This window comes from Lutra lutra, chromosome 13, assembly GCF_902655055.1.
Source record: "Lutra lutra chromosome 13, mLutLut1.2, whole genome shotgun sequence".
In the NCBI taxonomy this organism is placed as follows: Eukaryota; Metazoa; Chordata; class Mammalia; order Carnivora; family Mustelidae; genus Lutra; species Lutra lutra.
The window spans coordinates 94,826,799-94,844,341 of record NC_062290.1 but is presented as its reverse complement, the minus strand read 5'-3'; the positions used below and the strand labels follow the sequence as shown (position 1 = coordinate 94,844,341).

Below are 17,543 nucleotides of genomic sequence, written 5' to 3'. Positions count from 1 at the left end.
TCCGCCCCAGGGAGTGCGAAGGCCGCTGCAACAGCTCCCAGCTTATGGTGCCCGGCCAGGTCCCAGGTCCCAGGGAGATCTCTGACCCCCTCCCCCAGCCAGCCCCCAGGAGCCGGAGTGTGGCCAGTTCCTCCCTGCGAGGAAGCATTTATTCAACGGAGAAGGGGTGTGGGGAGCAGGCGTGCCCGACCCTCCGGTAGGACGGGTGCGCGCAGACGGCTCTCAGAGGCTGTCCCCACCTCACAGGCGGATTGCTGGCAGGATCACACTCTGCTGCACCCTCAAGGGCTCTCAAAGTCTACACCACCGGCTGGTTTCTTACTAGGAGAGAAGGGGAAGTGACGCTGTGGTGTTGTGGAGGAGGGTCGGGGGGTACAGCAGCACCCCCGCACCGGAGGGAGGGACAAGTGGCCGAGTGGCTGAGTACCTCTTGAAGCCGGGGTTGATGAGGGACTCTCCTGGACACCGCCTCCTGACCCCGAGTCCAGGGCCGCCTCTCTGAGGATCTGGGTCTGAGGGAAACAGGACAGAAGGGGGGTCCTGAGTCCGGTCCAGTTCCAGGGCCACAACCCCTTCTTCACACGCATTCTCTGGAGCTGGACTCTTGTTCCAGGGAAGAACACAGCCCCAGCCAAAGTCACGGGTGACAGGCCTTACCCGGTAAGAGGAACTGAGGCCCCAGACCAGGGCTCTTTCTGGGGCTGGCAGCTGTCACCTCCGCAGCTGGGGAAGAAGCCAAGAGTACAGGCGCTAGCAGGAACGGGGCCCAGTGAAGGCTCTGGGCACTGCCCCCCCACCGCACCTGCCAGCTGCCTCGTCAAGGTGCACACTTGGTCTGCCAGCCTCAGTGTCAGCGCCTGCAACCTGGAGGCTGCCTCTGGGCCCGGCACCTTGGAGAGGTCAAAATCCAGTGCTGAGGACCCCCCTGAAAGGGTGAGGGACGCTCGGTCCTCCTGCAGGACGAAAGTCAGAGCTCCCTGCTCGCAGGCTGCCCTGGGAAAGGAGCGGTGCTCAGTGCTGTGTCCTTGCTCCACACCCGCCCTTCCTCCCTGCCCAGACGCTCACCTGAACCGGGAAGTGATATCCTCAGCCGCGCTCAGGCCAAAACGGGCTTTCTACAGGGCACAGGGGCTGGTCACCAGCTGCCCAAGACCCTGGAACCACCCCAAAGCTGCCTGATCCAGAGCCACCCGCGGAGGCCGGGCCAATCTTAGGCCTACAGCTCCAAAGCTCGGGGAAGGGTGTCCAGACCCGCCTCCCCCCACCCCGGGGGGGATCCCAGACCGCCCCCCTCCATCTCATAGGCGGTCCGCACTGCAGTCGGGGGTGCTGGGGGCTTCCGGGCCCGCCCGGGAGCGCCGCTACCCACGAGGGCCGCCAGGCTGTCCGCCGTGAAGCAGGTGCTCCATAGCTCCGCTGCGTCGGTCACACTGCGGGGGGAGCGGCTGTCAGACCGGCCCGCCCCCGAGATGTCCGCGTCCCCAGCGCCCCGCGCGCCGCCACTCACTAGAGGTTGAAGGCGCCGGGGCCTCCGTCCTCTCCCTCCCCCTCGCAAAAGCACACGAAGCGCGGGGGCCCGGGGCCCGGTGGCAGCGTGCAAAGAGGCGGTGACAGCGGCGGCGGCACCATGGCTCCACGGCGAGCGGAGGGCCACCCACCGGCCCGCGCGCCTGCAGGCCTAGGGCGCAGCGCGGGAGCAAGGCTCCGGAACGGGGGGCGGGGCGCGAGCGGGGCCCACGGGGCCTGCGCGGGGCGGGGCTGACGGCCGGGTCCCCGCCCCGAGCCCCGGAACGGCGCGGGGCCAGGGGGCGCGGCCTACCGAGCTTAGGGCGCGGGGCGGGGCCTGCGAGCCTGGGGCGGGGCTCTCCGGGCGGGGCGGGGCGGGGTCCCCAGGCCCGCCTGGGGGCCTCTGCCCACCTGCCCGCCTCCCCGCCCCCCGCAGCTGCGCGCCCGCCGCCCCGCCGAGTCCGGGGTTCCCCGGGCTTGCGCTTCGCCCCCGGCGGTGCCAGCGGCCTCCTCGTGCCGTCCACACCGGCCCTCGCCGTCCGCGAGATGTTTCTCACGTCGTCTTCAGATCCGCCAAGCCGCACGCCGGCCCGGTGCAAAGGGAATAAAGTACGACCCGTCCGTTCCCCTCCTTCGCCCGGCCCCTCTCTTGTGCCCGGAGTCCTCGGCCTCGGGCACACCTTCACCCGCGGACAAGGTCTCCGGTCGCCTGTGGCTTGTGAGATCTAACGGGACGACAAATAATAAACACAGGAAACGTGCAACTCTCGGTAGCAGTTTGAGCCGTTTGAGCTGTGACCTGGACAAGAGGGGGCCGTGCGCGCCAGGCCAGGGGATCGCGGCCGAGGGAGCCCGCATGGAGGAAGGCCCGGAGCCGGCACAGCACAGGTCTGCTCCAGGCTCTGCAAGAGGGCGAGGGTGCACCCTGGCGGCCACAGGGAGACGGCTTGGGGGGTGTTCAGGCCATGCTGGTGCGTCCCCTGCAGGCCAGCCTGGCCCCGCCCTGACCTTCCCCTGGTTGACACCCTCCGGCTCCTGCTTCAGGACCTTTGCCTGGCACACCCTGCCCCAGACTCACACGCTTCCTTCAGGTCTTCAGTCAAGGTCGCCTTCTCAGAGGCCTTCCCTAGTCCCTTACGTGGAGGTCCACAGCCCGCCCAGCATCTCCTGTGCTCTCTCCTGTTTTATGTACTCGTTTTCCAGACTTGTCCCCATAGGGAGTCTATTCTGGTTTCCGCACTGTGCCCGCGGCCTCTAAGACGGCCCCAACCATCCCTCCTCCCGTGTTCCAGCTTTCACGGATCGGCCCCTGAGTGGGGGCTGCGCTCAGTAACTTGCTTCCGGCCAGTAGAATGCGCCAGAAGTGGTGGGCTGTCCTTCTCCCTCTCTGAGTTGCTCACCACGATGTGTGGCAGCTCTGGGGACACACCCACGTGGCAAAGGACCAAGGCCTGGCCAGGGTTCGTGAGGGAGCTGCCACGCAGACCCCCACGCAGACCTGCCTTCCAAGGGGCAGTGTCCACCGCCAGTGGCTAGACAGCAGCATCCTGAGAAATCGTGGGCCAGAGGCCCCAGAACATCAGGACCAGGTTCCCGACCCTCAGAAACTGGGGAGATGATATATGCTTGTTTGTTTTAGGCCACTGAATTTGGGGGGTAATTTGTTATTCAGCAGTAGGCCACGAATGCATTTATCTCTCCTGTCTATTGGCCAGTCCCCCCAGAGGTCCACAGGGCAGGCCTTTCTGTCTGTTTCACTTGCCACAGCATTGCCAGAGCTCAGACACTGCTTGGCACAGAGATATTCAGTAAATATTGTGGAGGAAGGAGTGCAGAGTGGGGAGCTGCAGGAGGGTGTACGCGGGGGTGGGGAGAGCTACAATGGATTTACGTGTACAGAGCCTGTGTTGAGCACCATGAGAGGCCGCTGAGGGCTGTAGGGGTGGAGACTGGGGGGACAGGAAGAATAGCAGAGGGCTGCTGAGTCCCTCTGGGCAGAGCTGATGGACACTGGGCCAGGGGCTCAGAGAGCATGGGGAGAGAGTCCGGGGCGAGGGAAGGTGGGATCACGGCTGAAAGCTGGAGGTGGTGAGTGTGGAAACAGCGTTCCCTGAGACCGCTGGGCGGGGGCGGGTTTGGGGAGGGGCTGCTGCTTTGCTATATGAGCTGGGACAGAGATGGCGGAGGCTGCCGTGTGCCCAGCCTCTAGTGGGGGACCATCCCCTGGGATGTGAGTGTGGAGTACCCAGCCCCGAGGACCGCTCGAAACATCAGCCCCTCCAGGCACAGTGCTTGGGGCCCGGACAATGTTTCCAGGAAGGACGGGGCAGGCTGAATGACCGCTGTCAGGGTCAGCTTCCATGGGGAAGGGGCTTGTGCGGTTGTGGGTAGGGGTCTTGAGATGGGAGGGTTTCCTGGTGCATCTGAATGCAGCCCCAGGTGTCCTTAAGAGAGAGACGGAGGGAGGTTTCACCAAGAAGAGGAGAAGGCTGTGTGGCCAGGGGGCCGGAGGCCCTGCTGACGCAGATACCAGTCGGGGCAAGAAGGCTCCCCCCCACCCCCCACCCCGCCCCAGCCTTAGTGGGGGTGTGGCCCTGCTGTCCTGTGATCTTGGCCCAGGGAAACTGATTCTGGCCTCCAGAACCACGAGAAGGAAGGTAAATGTTAGGTTTTAAGCCACCAAATTTGTGATAATTTGTCACAGGTTCCCCAGGGAGCTAGTTCAAGACCGGGAGCAGGGATTCGTTGCAAAACGTGAAAAGAAAACCGAAAAATCTAAGTTTAAGAAATTACACAAATATCTGGACAACGTGCTGGATAGCCAGGTCTTCAGCCCCTCAGGCCTTCTGCAGGGCTGACTGAACGTGGGTGTGGGCACAAGGTAGTCGGGCAAGGGACGCGGCTAAGGAAGGCTCCAGCCACAGTGCCGGGGGAGGGCAGCCAGGGCTTGCGGTCCCAGAGGCCTAAGGAGGGGCACACAGGGTGGCATTTGAACAAAAGATTCCAGCAGAGTAGAGCGAGCAGACCAAGCGGAGAGCTGGGAGGAGACGCCGCAGGCAGGAGACACATGCATCTTGGCTCTGTGGCCCACTCGGGGCCGGCTTGTTCAAGGGACACAAGCTGGTCAGCAGGGCTGAAGGAAGGAGGGTGGGTGGTGGGGTCAGAGGAGGGCCGGTCAGGGACGGCCTTCTTGGCCCCTAAGGACTTCGGCCTTTCCTATCAGTGAGAGCCCAGGCTTGGGGCGGAGAACCGGCTGCGGGCTGCCCCCGTGCGGTGTGAGCGGGGTGGTGCAGGACGAGACCATGAGCCCCAGGCGGGTCTGCAGGTGCCTGGCGGGGGGACAGCCCTCCTGGGATCCAGAGGCCCCATGGGGCTGCCCCACCCCAGAGCGGAGCCTCTCTCTGAGGAAAGGGTGTCCAGAAGGCCATGAGGGGCAATTTGCCTCTCCCCACTCCAGATCCTCCCCAGGAGGGATCAGTGGGGGAGGACAAGGGGACCAGAGCCTGCTGGGAGTGCAGAGGCTGGTGATGAGACGTCCCACACTACTCCCCAGGAGAGCAAGCACCCCCGCCTCTCTACTTCAAACCCTTGTGTTGCTGCCCTAGCGTCCTCCACCCCTTCTTCTCCTGTCCCCATGGAAGCCAAATGACAACTGACCGGCCCACTGACCCGCTGATGTGTCGCCTGGAGCTCCAACAGCATCTCCCAGCAGACGCCCCTCTAGGTGGCCAGATGGCACCTTGCCCAAGAGTCGGGAGGAGGGGTGGGTGGGTGGGTGAGCTCACAGGTCACACGTGTGGGCAGGGACTGGGTCTCTGGACCCTCCACACACTCGTCCTGACCCCCAGGGCTTCAGTTCCAGACGGGTCAAGCTGGGGCCGGGAGGAGACGGGGGCAGGCCCCTGCCTCAAAGCGTCCACAGGGGGGTCAGAGGCTGGCTGTGGGTCAGGGCAGCAAAGGCATGGGCCGGGGCCAGGTGCCGGGTGCAGGTGTGGAGGAGGCTGTTAGGGGCTTTCAGGGTGTGGGGCTATTTATGCCTGTGATGACCTAGCCCAGAAGGACCCCAATTAAAGCAGCAAATCTGGCAGGACAGGGCTGAGGTTTTATTTTATTTTTTTAAGATGTTATTTATGTATTTGTCAGAGAGACAGTGAAAGCAGGAACACAAGCAGGGGCACGGGACAGGGAGAAGCAGGCTTCCTGCGGTGCAGGGAGCCCGATGCGGGGCTCGATCCCAGCACCCTGGGATCCTGACCTGAGCCAGAGGCAGATCCTTAATGAGCTGAGCAAGGGCCACACCCCAGTCCAGGGTGGGGGGTTGGCGAGTGGCAGGGAACAGGGAAGGCCCCACGGGCCTCTGCATCTGCATAAGCTTTCCTCACAGCGGAGCCCAAGCTCCCCCCGGGGCTGAGCCCAGCCCACGCCAGCCGAGCAGGGCGTGCGTCCCTCCCTGGTCCCAGAACCCCGTGGAAGAAATGCACAGCCGTGGGCTTCAGGAGAGGATTTATTGTGCTGGGGAAGGGATGGCAGAGAGAAGTGATGTGCGCTCTCTGGGGAAGGCCTGGCGTGTGGAGCGTGGGCCCCCCACGGTGGGCGCTCCCGGGCCGGGTCCTTCCTTGCAAACAAGAGAGCAGGCGGAGTGGGGTGAGCACAGTCTTCTTGCCTCCTCCTGCCCTGCCTGGGCCCAGGCAGAGGGCCCCCACTCTGTTCCTCCCCACTGCTGCTTGCTCTCCCCCCTTGATTCCACGGGACGGTCCCCACCTTGCTCCCAGGATGAGGACCCCCACTGTGCAGCCTTTTGGCCAGGAGGGACCCTGGGGCATGGGGCACGGGGCACTGCACGGTCTGGGGAGGGGTGTCCAGGCCTGGCCCTGGGTACTCACCTAGGAGAAGGCCCCAGCACACTGGTCTGTGGGAGAGAGTGGGGCCTGAGGAACCAGCCAGGGCCCCTGCCCCGGGGTGGGAGGCCCCCAACCCTCCCTGAATAACCAAGCCTCGCAGCCTGTGTGTGAGCACTGAGCACCGAGCACCGTCTGGAGGGCGCCATCTGGCCCTCCCCGTTGGAGTCTGGGGTCTCCCGCAGCCCTGAGCCGGCCTGGGGGCGGCTCTCACCTGATGAGGGCAGCAGGGCACCCTGGCTGGGGTTCAGGCCTACTTGGGGCGCCAGCTGCTGCATCTTCTGGGCGCCCTCGGGAAACAGCTCCGGGACGCGGGCTGAGGGCAGGGAGCATCAGTGAGCAGAGGGGTCAGGCGGGGGTGGGGGCTGGTCTGGGGGAGGATGGGGCGGGGCGGGGCAGGGAGGAGGGGCTGGGTAGGGAGGGGTCCGGAGCCCTCTACCACAGACACGAGGGTCCCAAGGAGACACTGGAGGACAGCAGTTCCCCCTGCGTGGAGTTGGAACTTGCTGCCATGTGGACAACGGTCCCGACCAGCCTTGGGTGCGGGGCTCCTAGAGGAGAGACCTGTGCCTGGGGACCGGTGGGGGCGCAGGGGTGCTGGGAGCACCCCCGGGCTGGGCTGCTCACCGTAGAGCTGCAGCCAGACGCTCCTGACGCCCTCCTTCTGCGTCTCCACGTACAGCACTGCGAAATGCTGGTAGTCGGTGGACGCCACGCGGATGTCCGTCTGCGCCAAGGCTGGAGGGCAAGAGCCGGCTGAGCTTGCTGCCTGGGGGGGGTCCCACCCACACGCCCCCACACGCCCCCACAGCCTGGCCCCGAGCCCTCCCGGGCCTCACCCCCCTCTCACCATTGTTGCTGAACTGCCCATCCACAGCACCCTTAGTGAAGGTCGTGTCCACCTTCTGGCACCCGCCATCAGGCCTGGGTGGGGGGAGGAACCACGGCGTCTGAGCGTCTTGAAGACACTCCCCAAAGGCGTCGCGAAGGGCCACATCTTGGGCACTGCTGACCACGCAGGGTCAGCCGCTGCTCAGGCCGCCTGGCTCCCCGAGGCCCCCCTCACCCTGTGCTCAGAGGTGAGAGACTTTCTCAGGGGCTGGGGGCCGGACAGACAGCCAGGAGATGTGGGGTGTCCCCAGCAGACTCCCACATGCAGACACAGGGATGGGACTCCTCCATGGCTGGGACATGCGCACAGGAATCTGAGCTCGCTGCCTGACTGTGCGGGGGCCTGGGTCCGAGTTCCTACGGAGTCAGGGATGCCTCTGGTCCCAGGAGGCTCACCTCTGGCCTCACAGTGGCCAGGTCTAAGGCCCAGACTGAGGTGGGGCTCATGGGTTCACTTACGTAGAGTACCCAAACTTGAGGGCCAGGTCACCGTTTGCCAAGGGGGTCACCAAGACCACGGGCATCTTCAGGTTGTCCTTGGAGTCTAGGAAGCCCTGGTCATCCGATGCCACCCCAACCACATACCAGGTGCCCTGGAACTACAGGGAGGGTGCAGGGAGAGCTGGGGGGCAGCCTTGTGCCCACCTCAACTCTGACCCAGCATGGCGGCCGGCGGTTGCCACTCGTCCTGATGTGAGGCCTCGGGAGTGGCGGAGGGCACGAGATACAGACCGAACCACAGAGCGGCCTAAGGGGCTGCTGTCCTCCCCCGCCTGGCCCACCCCCAGCTGATGGGGCAGGTGGATGGGGCTCTCTCCCTTGCCCCCCGCCCCAGTTTGAGCTGAGCCTGGGCCAGAGAGTGGGGGGCAGGCTTGGGCTCCTCTGGCCTCCAGCCTCTCTGGGGAAAATGCCGGCCCCTGGACCTGGATGGAGCAGCCAGGGTGGTCAACCCTGAGGAGAAGGGGATGGGTCTGGCAAGGGGGTGCCTGGGCCCACCTGGCTGGCATCAAAGTTGGGCTGGATGGGGATCTCGGCCTGGCCTGGTGACACCCCGAGCAAGGCGAAGACCCAGCCGGCCACCAGCAGGTGCAGCATCGTGGACGATGGTTCTTAGCAGGACAGCTGAGGTGGCCTTTCCAGCCCAGGCTTTATGAGCCCTGAATGCCCTGGGGGGCCGGCCTGCTGGCCCAGGACCAAGCCCACTGAGATTAGGCTGGCATCTGGTTGTCCCCTGCAGGGACCTGGCCCAGTGGGGTGCTCAGAGACCCGCCCACCCCCGGTGGCCTTTCCTCCTGAGACTTCAGATCCAGCCAGGCCAGGGGAGATCTTCAGACAGGTTTTCTGATATGTCTGCCCCCAGCTCTCCGCCGGGACACACACCCCAGTCCCCCTCCTCCAGGAAGCCTGCCAAGAAGCTCTCACCCTCATTCTGGGCCTCACAACTCTTGGTGCCTCTGTAGGGCCTGGCTGAAGTCTGCTGGGGCTGGGGGTGCTGGGGGGCGGGATGCGGGGGTGCTGCCCACTGTGAACCAGGAGGGCGTAGGGCAGGGCAGAGCTGGTCAGGGAGGCCGTGCTCTGGGGCGCAGGGGTGGCTTTGGTGCCAGGGGTCTGTTGAAAGTGCGGGGCTGGAGAACAGAGGACAGGAGGCACCATGTGGCTGGAGAAGATGTGAGGGTGTCCAGTCATCAGCCTGCCCGGTCAGTCCATCCCAGTGTGCGGGGTGCAGACAGGGTGGCCACCTTCCTCTCTGTCCTCTGGGTCCCTGATCTCCACCCAGTCTGAGGTACTGACCCCACGACTTCAAAAACCCAGTGAGCGCAAAGCTCCCCGGGGCCTCAGGCCTCCAGACTCGGAGTGAGGGGGCAGCTGTCCAGGGTGTAGGAGGCGATGGGCTCCAGCCCAGAAGCAGCTGGCTGGAGGGGCTGTGGCGAGGTCAGAGCCACGGTGAACTGGGGGAGGGCCGTGATGGGGCTACTCCCTGCTTCGGACCCGCCCTACCAGGAACAAACACTAGCGGCCCCTTGCCCACCCCTCGGGGGTGTCATGAAGAGCCAGGCTCAGAGACTTTCTGGGAAAGTCTTTGGGAGGGAAACTGAGGCCCAAAGTGAGTGGGGTGTGGTCAGGTCCGCAGGGAGAGGGCCAGAGCCAGGCCGTGGGCAGCGAGGACCACAGGACAGACGGGCAAGAGCTCGATGCTGATTTGCTTCTGGAGTTTATTCTCAGAGCCAGGAGGAAGCCTGAGGGGGCACAGGTGGGGGCAGGGAGGAGCCAGGGCTGGGAGCTCAGGGGTCTTGGAGGAGAGAGCAGAGCAGGGCAGGATGACCAGGTCCTGAGGGCTGGGGTCACCTGGCAGAGAGAGTGGGACCAGTGGGTGGGGCAGGCAATACTGCCCCCCCTCCCCGGCCACAGGGGAGCGAGCTTCTCCAGGAACCCCCTTCCCATGGACCCTGCCAGTTCCTATCCCAGCCTCCAGCTCCTCTAACCCCCAGGAATCTCGTGGAGCCCCTTCCCCTTGGGCAGCCCCATGTGCCTGGGACCACCCTTGCATGGGGGGTGGGGGGGGTACGTGCGCCAGCAGGTGTGAGCGGGGACTGCTGGATGAGGCCAGCCCCCAGCTGGCCACACTCACCTACTTGTGCTCCTCCATGCATTTATCTGCCAAGAAAGACCCACAGGGACTGTGGTCAGTGCCCCAGGCCAGAGCCACTTTCCCCACCCCTTCTTGGCAGCCCTGGAGAACTGGTCTAGTCGAGCACCCCCAAAAGTGCTGAGTCCATCACACTCCTCCAAGGTGGGAGGAGTCCTGTCCCCACCTGGGCGGGAGCAGGCTGCCTGCCTCAGGGAAGCCCTGGGCCCTGAGCCCCTGTGTGTTCCTGTAACATTCCCCCCCCCCCCGCCCCCGTAATGTTTCTAGTGCCCGCCTCCCACCATGCTGGGGACCCTGTGTCCCGAGGGCTGACCAGGGGCCTGGAACTGGGGAGGTGGGAGGGGGGTTTTCCTGCAGAAGGAGTACCTTCCTGTGTCCCGCCCAGGGGCTGCAGGCCAAGGTCTGGGGTGAGGACAGGCTGCCTCCAGTCCAGAGGCCACAGTGTGCTGATCACGGTCCATGGGCGGTCTGGCCGGATGCACCACGCCCCCAGAATCAGGACACGGTCTGCCTCAGATCTGACCTTAATCCCCTCCCCATCAGATTAGCAACCCTCCTCACCGGTCTGTGGCAGGAAGACAATGGTGTCCTCTGTGAAGCCCTGGGTCTTGGCAAAGGTGCTAAATTTCTCCTTTATCTCGGCCCTTGGGGTCTGGGTGCGGCCTGCGGTGGGAAGGAGAAGCCGCTGGCCTCTGGTGGGGGAGGACCCAGGCGGCCCCTCCCCCGCGACCTGGGGAGCCCCCCTGCAGGCAGCCATCTCAGGCCGGACTGTAAGTCCCAAGGTGGGGTGCGTACTGTAGAGAGTGGCCATGTGGAAGTCCCGGCCCAGACCTTTGGTGCCCGCGGTGTAGAGAAGCGCAAACTCATCATAGTCTGTCGTCACCACCCACACGTCATGGGTGCTGCCCCAGTCTGGGAAGCCGGGAGGGAAGCCGGGTTGGGAACCCTGATCCCAGACCTCCAGCCCACCTCTGCTGGGGAAGGGGTGCTCTCTCCCTGGGCCCGCTGTGGGAAGGAGCCGGGGAAGACGCCCCTCCGAGAGAGACAGGTGGCCGGCCCCCAGCTTCCTGCCAGACAACCCTCAACTCTGCAGGTCCAGGGTCTTCCAGCCGGAAATCCAGGTCAGCAGACACACAGGATCAGAACATTAGGGGTCACGGTGCACCCACAAACCCCTTGGCCAGAACTGGGAAGAAGAGGAAAGATTTCCTAGGGGGAAGCCGTCCCCAAGGAAGGGTTAAATGGTGGGGTGGGGGGTGAAGAGGCTCCTGGCCCTGCTCCTGGGCTGCGATACGGTGGGGAGCAGTGAGGGGGTTGGGGGGCTACTCGTGTGTGCTTCACCTGAGAAAATACCATTATGGGGGGCAGGGAGGGGCCTGGAGGTCAGCCCCAAAGAGGACCCAGTGCCCGAGAGAGGGTTCGTGGACCCCCCACCTGAGCCTGGGCAGGTCTAGGCCAGACCGTGGGCTAGCAGACCCCCATGGAGGGGCCACCAGCCCGCCCCCTGTAGTGCTGGCGCGAGGGGGGGCTCCCGCCCGAGCTGGACCCAGGGGGCCCTAGAGGGGGCCCCACTCACGCGGGCTGGTGTAGCTGTAGCAGCCCGGGGTTCCTGCCGGCCGCAGCAGCAGGGTCCGCGTCTCACACTGCTCTTTCCTGGCGGCGGGCCACCGAAGGGGTCAGGGGTCAGGCCAGGGGCTGTCCCTAGACCGTGGCCCTGGGGCAGGGAGAGCCCGGCCCGCCGCCCCACCTGAGGAAGGTGGAGGTGAGGTTGAGGCCTCCGTCTGCAGTCGGGGCCACCACGGACGCGCACATGGACAGCGCGCTCTTCTTCTCCCGGAACCAGCTCGAGTTGGAGGCGAGGCCCGAGGTGAACCAGCGCCCCAGGAACTGCGGCGAACGGACCCGCCTGGGTCGGCCAGGACCCTCGAGGGCGGGCCTGGCTGGCGGCGGGGAGTGGGACTGGGGGAGCCCGGGAGCCCGCCCCCGCCCCCTCCCTCTCCTCCCCCCCCACGGCCTCCAGCCGGGCCCCGCCCCCGGCCCCGCCCCGCCCCCGGTCCGGCCCGGCTGGTAGCGGGGCTGGAGGGGGCGATAGAGGCCGCCGGGGCGTCTCTAGAGGGGCTGGGACGGGCCGTGCTGCCGGGGGCCGGCCACGGGGCGCGCGCGACGCTCGGGTTTGCGCTGCCGTCCGGGTGGCAGTCCCCGTCGCGCGCTCGCACCGTGTGACCCGGGCCCCAGGTGTGGAACGTGCGCCTGTTCCCTCGGGCGTCGTGAGCTTGGCGGAGAGGGGGACGCGCGGGGATGGCGTGTGCGCGCTCACGGACGCGCGTGCTTCCCTGCCGGCCGGGGAGCCGCGGCTCTGCTCTCTGGGTTGGCGGACGGCCGCAGGCCCGGGACCGGGGCCCTTCTGGTCAGCCTCCTTCTGCTCAGGTCCCTTCCCAGGAAGACATCTCGGCCCCAGAGAGCGCCCCCCTCCCCTGACAGGGCCCTGTGCCGCCTGGGGGACTGGGCAGGGGAGCCCCTCACCTTGTCCTGTTGGAAGTTGGGCTGCAGGGAGACCTGGGGCTGAGCCCGCGTCTGCAGGACTCCCAGGACCCCCAGCAGGACCAGTCCATTCCGCAGCGTGTGCAGAGCAGCCATTGTCCTGGAGCTGAGTGTGTGACCAGGGCCTGTGATTCCAGCCGCTCAGGCAGAGGGAGGAAGGCGGCAGGAGGAGCAGAGGCCACTGGAGAGACCCCTATATATGGGCCTGGCTTGGCCTCCACCCAGGGCCCAAGGACAGCCCACTGGAGGCTCGTGATGCCTGATGCCGTGATGCTGGGGGAGGACAGGGCGCTGGAGGCCAGCTGCAGCCTCGCCCCCCACAGGGCTGCTTATGTAAGAGACTCTGACCATGGCCTGGGCCCTGCCACCTGCCGCTGAGTGAGGGCAGAGGCTCCTGTGAGGCTGGTCCTCTCTCCAGTCCCAGAGATGCCGCCCAGCAGCCCGGATGGGGGTAGGGAACCCATGTCTTGGCACTGCCTTGCCTGGGACCTCTGAGCATGTCTCATCTGGGGTTGGGGCTCCCTCCCACAAGCCCTCCCATCATTCTCTCTCACTGCCCAGGGACCCTGGGCGGGGGGGCTTGCATTGTATGAGTTTGGTTCTGAAAGGCCCAGTGGGCTGGATGGTGACCGCCCAGTTGGGCCACAGTAACCAAGGTAACCAAGTGGGGCCCGAAGGCCAGGCGTGCTGGGCACAGCTTCCCCCACAGCCAGCTGCTAGAGCTGTGGCTGGGGTCCCCCTGGGTACCCTTCTCAGCCTGGGGCCCCCCAGCCTTGGGCACAAGCCCACCCTTTGTGTGAGCTTCCAGTTACACTGGTCTTGCCCGGCAGTCCACCCCGGGAGTGCCATGGGGGTCTCAGGCTGTTAACCGCTGCACACAGAGATGGTGTCTCCCTGCCCGCAGAGGCCTCCCTGGGTGGACAGGCTGTCTCTGAGGTCCTGTGCCCTACTGAGCCCTCACAGGTGACCCTGTCCTTCTGCTTCAGCCCCAGGTCATCCCAGGCCGGTGGGGGCTCAGCGCAGGGCAGCTCTGGCCACTGTGAGCAGGAGAGGTGTGAGTGTCTTGGGGGAGGCAAGGAGGCAGGGCCCTGGCCCTGGGAGGGGAAACGAGGCAGGGGAAAGAGTTCTTGTGCGGACACGGAGGGTTGGTAGCTGTGGTCAGTGGGGGGTCAGGGGCTGGTCATCTGCAGACACAGGCCCAGCCCATTCGTGGGGTGCAGACCCCCATCCCAGGGCTTCTGCCCAGAAGCTGGATTCTTGGCAACCCTGGCCTCTGGCTTTGGACCGGCCCCAAGGCTGTTCAGAAGTGATCAAGGGGGAGGCGTGGGGTCAGGTCAGCTCTCTGAATGGGACCAGCATGAGCACGGCCACCCACCTTGTGAGGGCAGGAGTGCGGGTACCAGGCCAAGGGGTCCTAGCAGGGTGGGGACATCTGTACCGCAGTCCCCACTGGCTTCCGGCCCTGGCTAGCCCCTTGCCCTGGGGCCATTGCCCGGGGGCTGAGCCTGTCCTGGTGGGACTGGCCTAGTCTCCCCTTGGGAGGCTGGGATCTCAGAAATCCTGGAAAAACAAGTGTGGCAGTTCTGTGGAAGGGTTGAGAGTGGGCTGCCGGGTGGAGGGGGCTGGGCAGCCGCGGGTCAGGAGCCTCTTCTTCCTCCTCCCCGCACCTTTGCACTGCAGCCCTGACATCCAGGCCAGGGACCTGAGGCGCCCTCCCCGGGTGGGTAGGGGAGTGCAGACTGGAGCACTCTGGGGGCCCCTCAGCTAGGCGGCCTTGGGGGGCAGCCGGGTGGGTTCCTGAGTTGGCAGGGGGCTCCAGGCAGAGGTCAATGTGAGGGGGTGCGGTGGAGAGACAGGAGACACCTGAGAGGGAAATGGGAGTGGGGGTGGCGGCGGTGCAGGGGAGGGGGGGCGGCGGTGCAGGGGAGGGGGGCGGCGGTGCGGGGGAGGGGCAGAGGCTGGCCTGAGACTCCCACCTCCACCCCTGCTCCTCGGGTGCCATCCACGGACTGGGCTGTGGGACAACAGTCCATCAGAACAGGCAGGATTTGGGGTGCTGACCCCAAGAGTCTGCAGTGCCCCTGGGCTGTCCTAGGAATCGGTCTGGGAGTTTCCTCCAGGATGGGACAGGGGCAGGAAGAGGAATGCGGAGGAAGGCCTTGGGGACAAGGCTGCACCCCCAGGTGGGCACTGGGCTGGCAGCCCTTTGACCTTAGGGAGGCCTGTGGCTCTCTGTGTGGCCGGGCTGCAGGTCCCTTAGCAGCCCAGGCTGCCCTGAGACAAGGACATCTCCTCCAGTGGTGAGCCTACGGCTGGGGTGAGGTAGTAAGTTGACCCAGGGCGGTGGGACCCAGAGTCGGGGGGAAGAGGTGACCCAGGACAGCAGGATCCTGGAGATATGGGCCTGAGCAGCTCTCATCTGGGAAGGCTGGGCTAACCTGCCAGGAAGGGTCCTTGTGACCAGACCCCCGGGGGGTCCCACAGATCCTGGTGGGACGAGGTCCTCCTGAGGACAGAGTGGCTCCCGGGAGCCCCAGTGTCCTGTCCTCAAACCCAGCGTCAGGGACCGCGTCCTCCTCCGCCATTTCCCTGGTGGGTAGCAGCAGGCCAGTTGTCCCCTCATGTCCCTTCTCCCCCAGGTGGCAGTGACCAGTGGGGCGGGGAATGCTGTGGGGGTGGGCATGGTCCAGAGGCCTGAGCCTGGGACTCGGTTGCTCGGTCCCCCTATGGCCTAGGTGGCCTTCCGTAAATACGATGGAGTATGGGGCCTGACCTCACACCCGCTCTCATGGAGGCCTCTGGGGCAGGGCGGGGTGGCCGCTCTTGTCTGGGGTCTCTGAGAGTGGGGTCAGGACTCTGGGAGGGAGTGGTCTCCTCCAGGAGACCCTCCAGGCCACCCAGCAGCTCCTGCTGGGGCAGCCCAGCAGACTGCTAAAGGAGCAGGGTGACCTGGTTGGGCAGGGACAGGGGGATCCTGGCTTGTGGCCGCCTTCCTGAGCCTCAGCTTCCCCATCTGTGCGGAGGGCCTCAGGCCCCTCCCTGCCCTCCGCTCTGGACCTTCTCAGGCCCTCCCACAGGGGCCCCTCCCTGCCCCCCGCTCTGGACCTTCTCAGGCCCTCCCACAGGGGCCCCTCCAGGCCCTCCCCCGTTCTTTCCTCAAGGTGACCCTGAGCAGGTAGGGGGTAAGGTGGAGGCCTGGGCCTGGCCCAGCCCGAGGGCCTGAGGGACAATTTTGGGGCTCAGGAAACAGGTGCCACAGGGTCTGTTGGGCCAGCAGGTGGAGGAGGCAGGGGGAGCTGTGACTCCTGGGCTGCAGGGTCCAGGTGTGTGATGGAGATCTGGGAGGCGGGAGGGGGCATCCAGGAGCTGGTCTAGCGGCCCTCCCTGCCTCCTCTATAGTCACAGGACTCCCCCTGCACTCTCTGCATTCCCCCTGCCCCCATTCACTGTGCTGAGCCCTGTGTGGTCAGCAGCTCTGGGCCGTCTCTGCTGCACGGGGTGGGGGTGGGGGGGGCTGCTGAGCTGACGTGGGGATGGGGGATGGGGGGTTTGTCCCTGCTGAAAGCTGGCACTGGGGAGTCTGCCCGTCACCTGTCTGAGGGCTGGGGGAGAGGGCTTTGGGCAGGTTAACAGATAGGCTCTCCTGGGTGTCCCTCTTCCCAAAGACCCGGAAGCCCGAAGGACAGTTTTGGGCAGAGCCTTGCTCATTCAGGGCCCAGTGGAGTCTCCTGACTCTGGAAGATTTCTTGGCTCTCTGACAGGGCCGCGTCAGGCTGGTCCCGGCGTCCACAGGGATTCCTGGTCCCAACAGAGGAGAGCAAGTCTGCTACTGCGGCCCAGGGCTCGAGTCCTTGGTCCTTGGCTTAAGCCTGCCCCTGAGGTGGGAACGCCTGCCTTTCCCTGGGGGCCCAAGGTGACTCCAAGGGGAGGCGACCACAGTTCTGGGCAGGCCCAGGACCAGGGTGGTCACCTGGAAGGGCTGGGGGGCTCTGGGCTCTGTGGGGCCGGGCAGCGGGCACCCTGGCACGGGCCCCCATTATGGCACCCGGGGAGGCCCTCCAGGGGCCTGCATGACCCTGCTCCCCGGGCTCCTGGCCGGCCTCCGCTAGATGCCGTCCATGGTGGCTCTGTCGGTCCACGGCCAGCCCTCTGGGCGAGGGGCCTCAGGGTTAAGTGAGAGGAGAGGGCGCCCCGCTCCCACCTGGGCTAGAACCTGTGCTCTGGGAGCCGGCTGCGGCCTGGCCTGCCACCCTCACCCACCCCGAGGGTCATCGGGCGGACGAGCTGGCTCCTCCTGGCACCAAGTGTTCATTTCTGTTGGGGGAGGAGTGTGGAGACAGGAGCGCCTCGAGGGACAGGGCACAGCAAGGCCTTGATGGGCAGTGGGAAGATACTCGTTAGAGGGAAAGCAGCAGCCCAGTCTGACAGCCACTGGTCTCGGGCTTGGAAGTTACTCTGGCCGCGGTCTCCAGTGGGCGAGCGGGACCCGGCCATCGCCAGGGATGACCCTGCCTCCCCTTCCACGCACCTGCCCTCCCAAGGGGGTGCCCCGGCCTCTGGCCAGGTCCTGCTGGAGATCTCGCATCTGCACACCCCTGCCCTGTCCAGGGGCCAGCTGGGCTCCCACCCCAGGGCGGAGGTGGGCCTGGGGCTAGGACTGGCTGTCTTGGAGGGCACGTGGGAAGGGATGACAGTGGGGCCAAGGGACCCAGGTCGGGCCTGCTCTAGTAGCAAAGAGAAGGGACACTGGGGGGCCCCCCTACCCCAGAGTTAGAGAGGACCAGTAGTGCGTCTGCAGGGGCCGGGGGTCAGGAGGCTGGGAATGTCCGCTGTCTTGGCTGAGCGGGCGCAGGAAGGGAGTGCGAGGTGGAAAGGAGGCAGTGGGGGCTGTGCCCCCCCGGGCCTGTAGCCAGGAGAGCTGAGGTCACAGACAGGGAAAGAATGAGGACAGGGAAGGGGTGGCTAGAACCATGGTGGGGCCCAGGGGAGGTTGGCCACTGGGGTCAGAGGAAGGGAGGTCACAGGTGGCATGGCCTGGAGTCTGGCTTCTGGACTAGGAG

General features: G+C 65.9%; 3 protein-coding genes across 16 annotated transcripts; all 3 read right to left on the bottom strand.

Annotated features, from left to right (window-relative positions):
- Positions 1 to 122: 122 nt before the first annotated feature.
- On the bottom strand, positions 123 to 2,374 carry PAXX (PAXX non-homologous end joining factor). 12 transcript variants are annotated; one of them, XM_047700779.1, is made up of 7 exons: positions 1,508 to 2,344; positions 1,292 to 1,430; positions 1,066 to 1,115; positions 803 to 993; positions 658 to 723; positions 428 to 512; positions 123 to 317 (listed from the first exon to the last, which is right to left on the bottom strand). In XM_047700779.1, exons 1-7 carry the CDS (start codon positions 1,627 to 1,629, stop codon positions 299 to 301), a joined length of 672 nt encoding a protein of 223 aa, XP_047556735.1. In that variant the 5' UTR covers positions 1,630 to 2,344; the 3' UTR covers positions 123 to 298. The 12 variants fall into 12 exon arrangements, with proteins under 12 accessions (XP_047556735.1, XP_047556734.1, XP_047556737.1 ...); XM_047700778.1 differs by having other exon boundaries at positions 123 to 321; positions 1,508 to 2,310; XM_047700781.1 differs by having other exon boundaries at positions 123 to 321; positions 1,370 to 1,430; positions 1,508 to 2,282.
- Positions 2,375 to 5,843: 3,469 nt separating this feature from the next.
- On the bottom strand, positions 5,844 to 9,342 carry LCNL1 (lipocalin like 1). Of its 3 annotated transcripts, none has more exons than XM_047701021.1 (7): positions 8,292 to 9,342; positions 7,755 to 7,894; positions 7,255 to 7,328; positions 7,032 to 7,142; positions 6,619 to 6,720; positions 6,390 to 6,415; positions 5,846 to 6,117 (listed from the first exon to the last, which is right to left on the bottom strand). In XM_047701021.1, the coding sequence occupies exons 1-6, from the start codon at positions 8,388 to 8,390 to the stop codon at positions 6,390 to 6,392; spliced, it is 552 nt and encodes a 183-aa protein (XP_047556977.1). In that variant the 5' UTR covers positions 8,391 to 9,342; the 3' UTR covers positions 5,846 to 6,117. The 3 variants fall into 3 exon arrangements, with proteins under 3 accessions (XP_047556976.1, XP_047556977.1, XP_047556974.1); XM_047701018.1 differs by having other exon boundaries at positions 5,848 to 6,121; XM_047701020.1 differs by having other exon boundaries at positions 5,844 to 6,415.
- A 148-nt stretch (positions 9,343 to 9,490) lies between these two features.
- Positions 9,491 to 12,667, bottom strand: PTGDS (prostaglandin D2 synthase). The gene is made up of 7 exons (XM_047701017.1): positions 12,466 to 12,667; positions 11,690 to 11,829; positions 11,519 to 11,595; positions 10,738 to 10,854; positions 10,504 to 10,605; positions 9,925 to 9,950; positions 9,491 to 9,641 (listed from the first exon to the last, which is right to left on the bottom strand). Exons 1-6 carry the CDS (start codon positions 12,577 to 12,579, stop codon positions 9,925 to 9,927), a joined length of 576 nt encoding a protein of 191 aa, XP_047556973.1. The 5' UTR covers positions 12,580 to 12,667; the 3' UTR covers positions 9,491 to 9,641.
- Between the last annotated feature and the right edge of the window lie 4,876 nt (positions 12,668 to 17,543).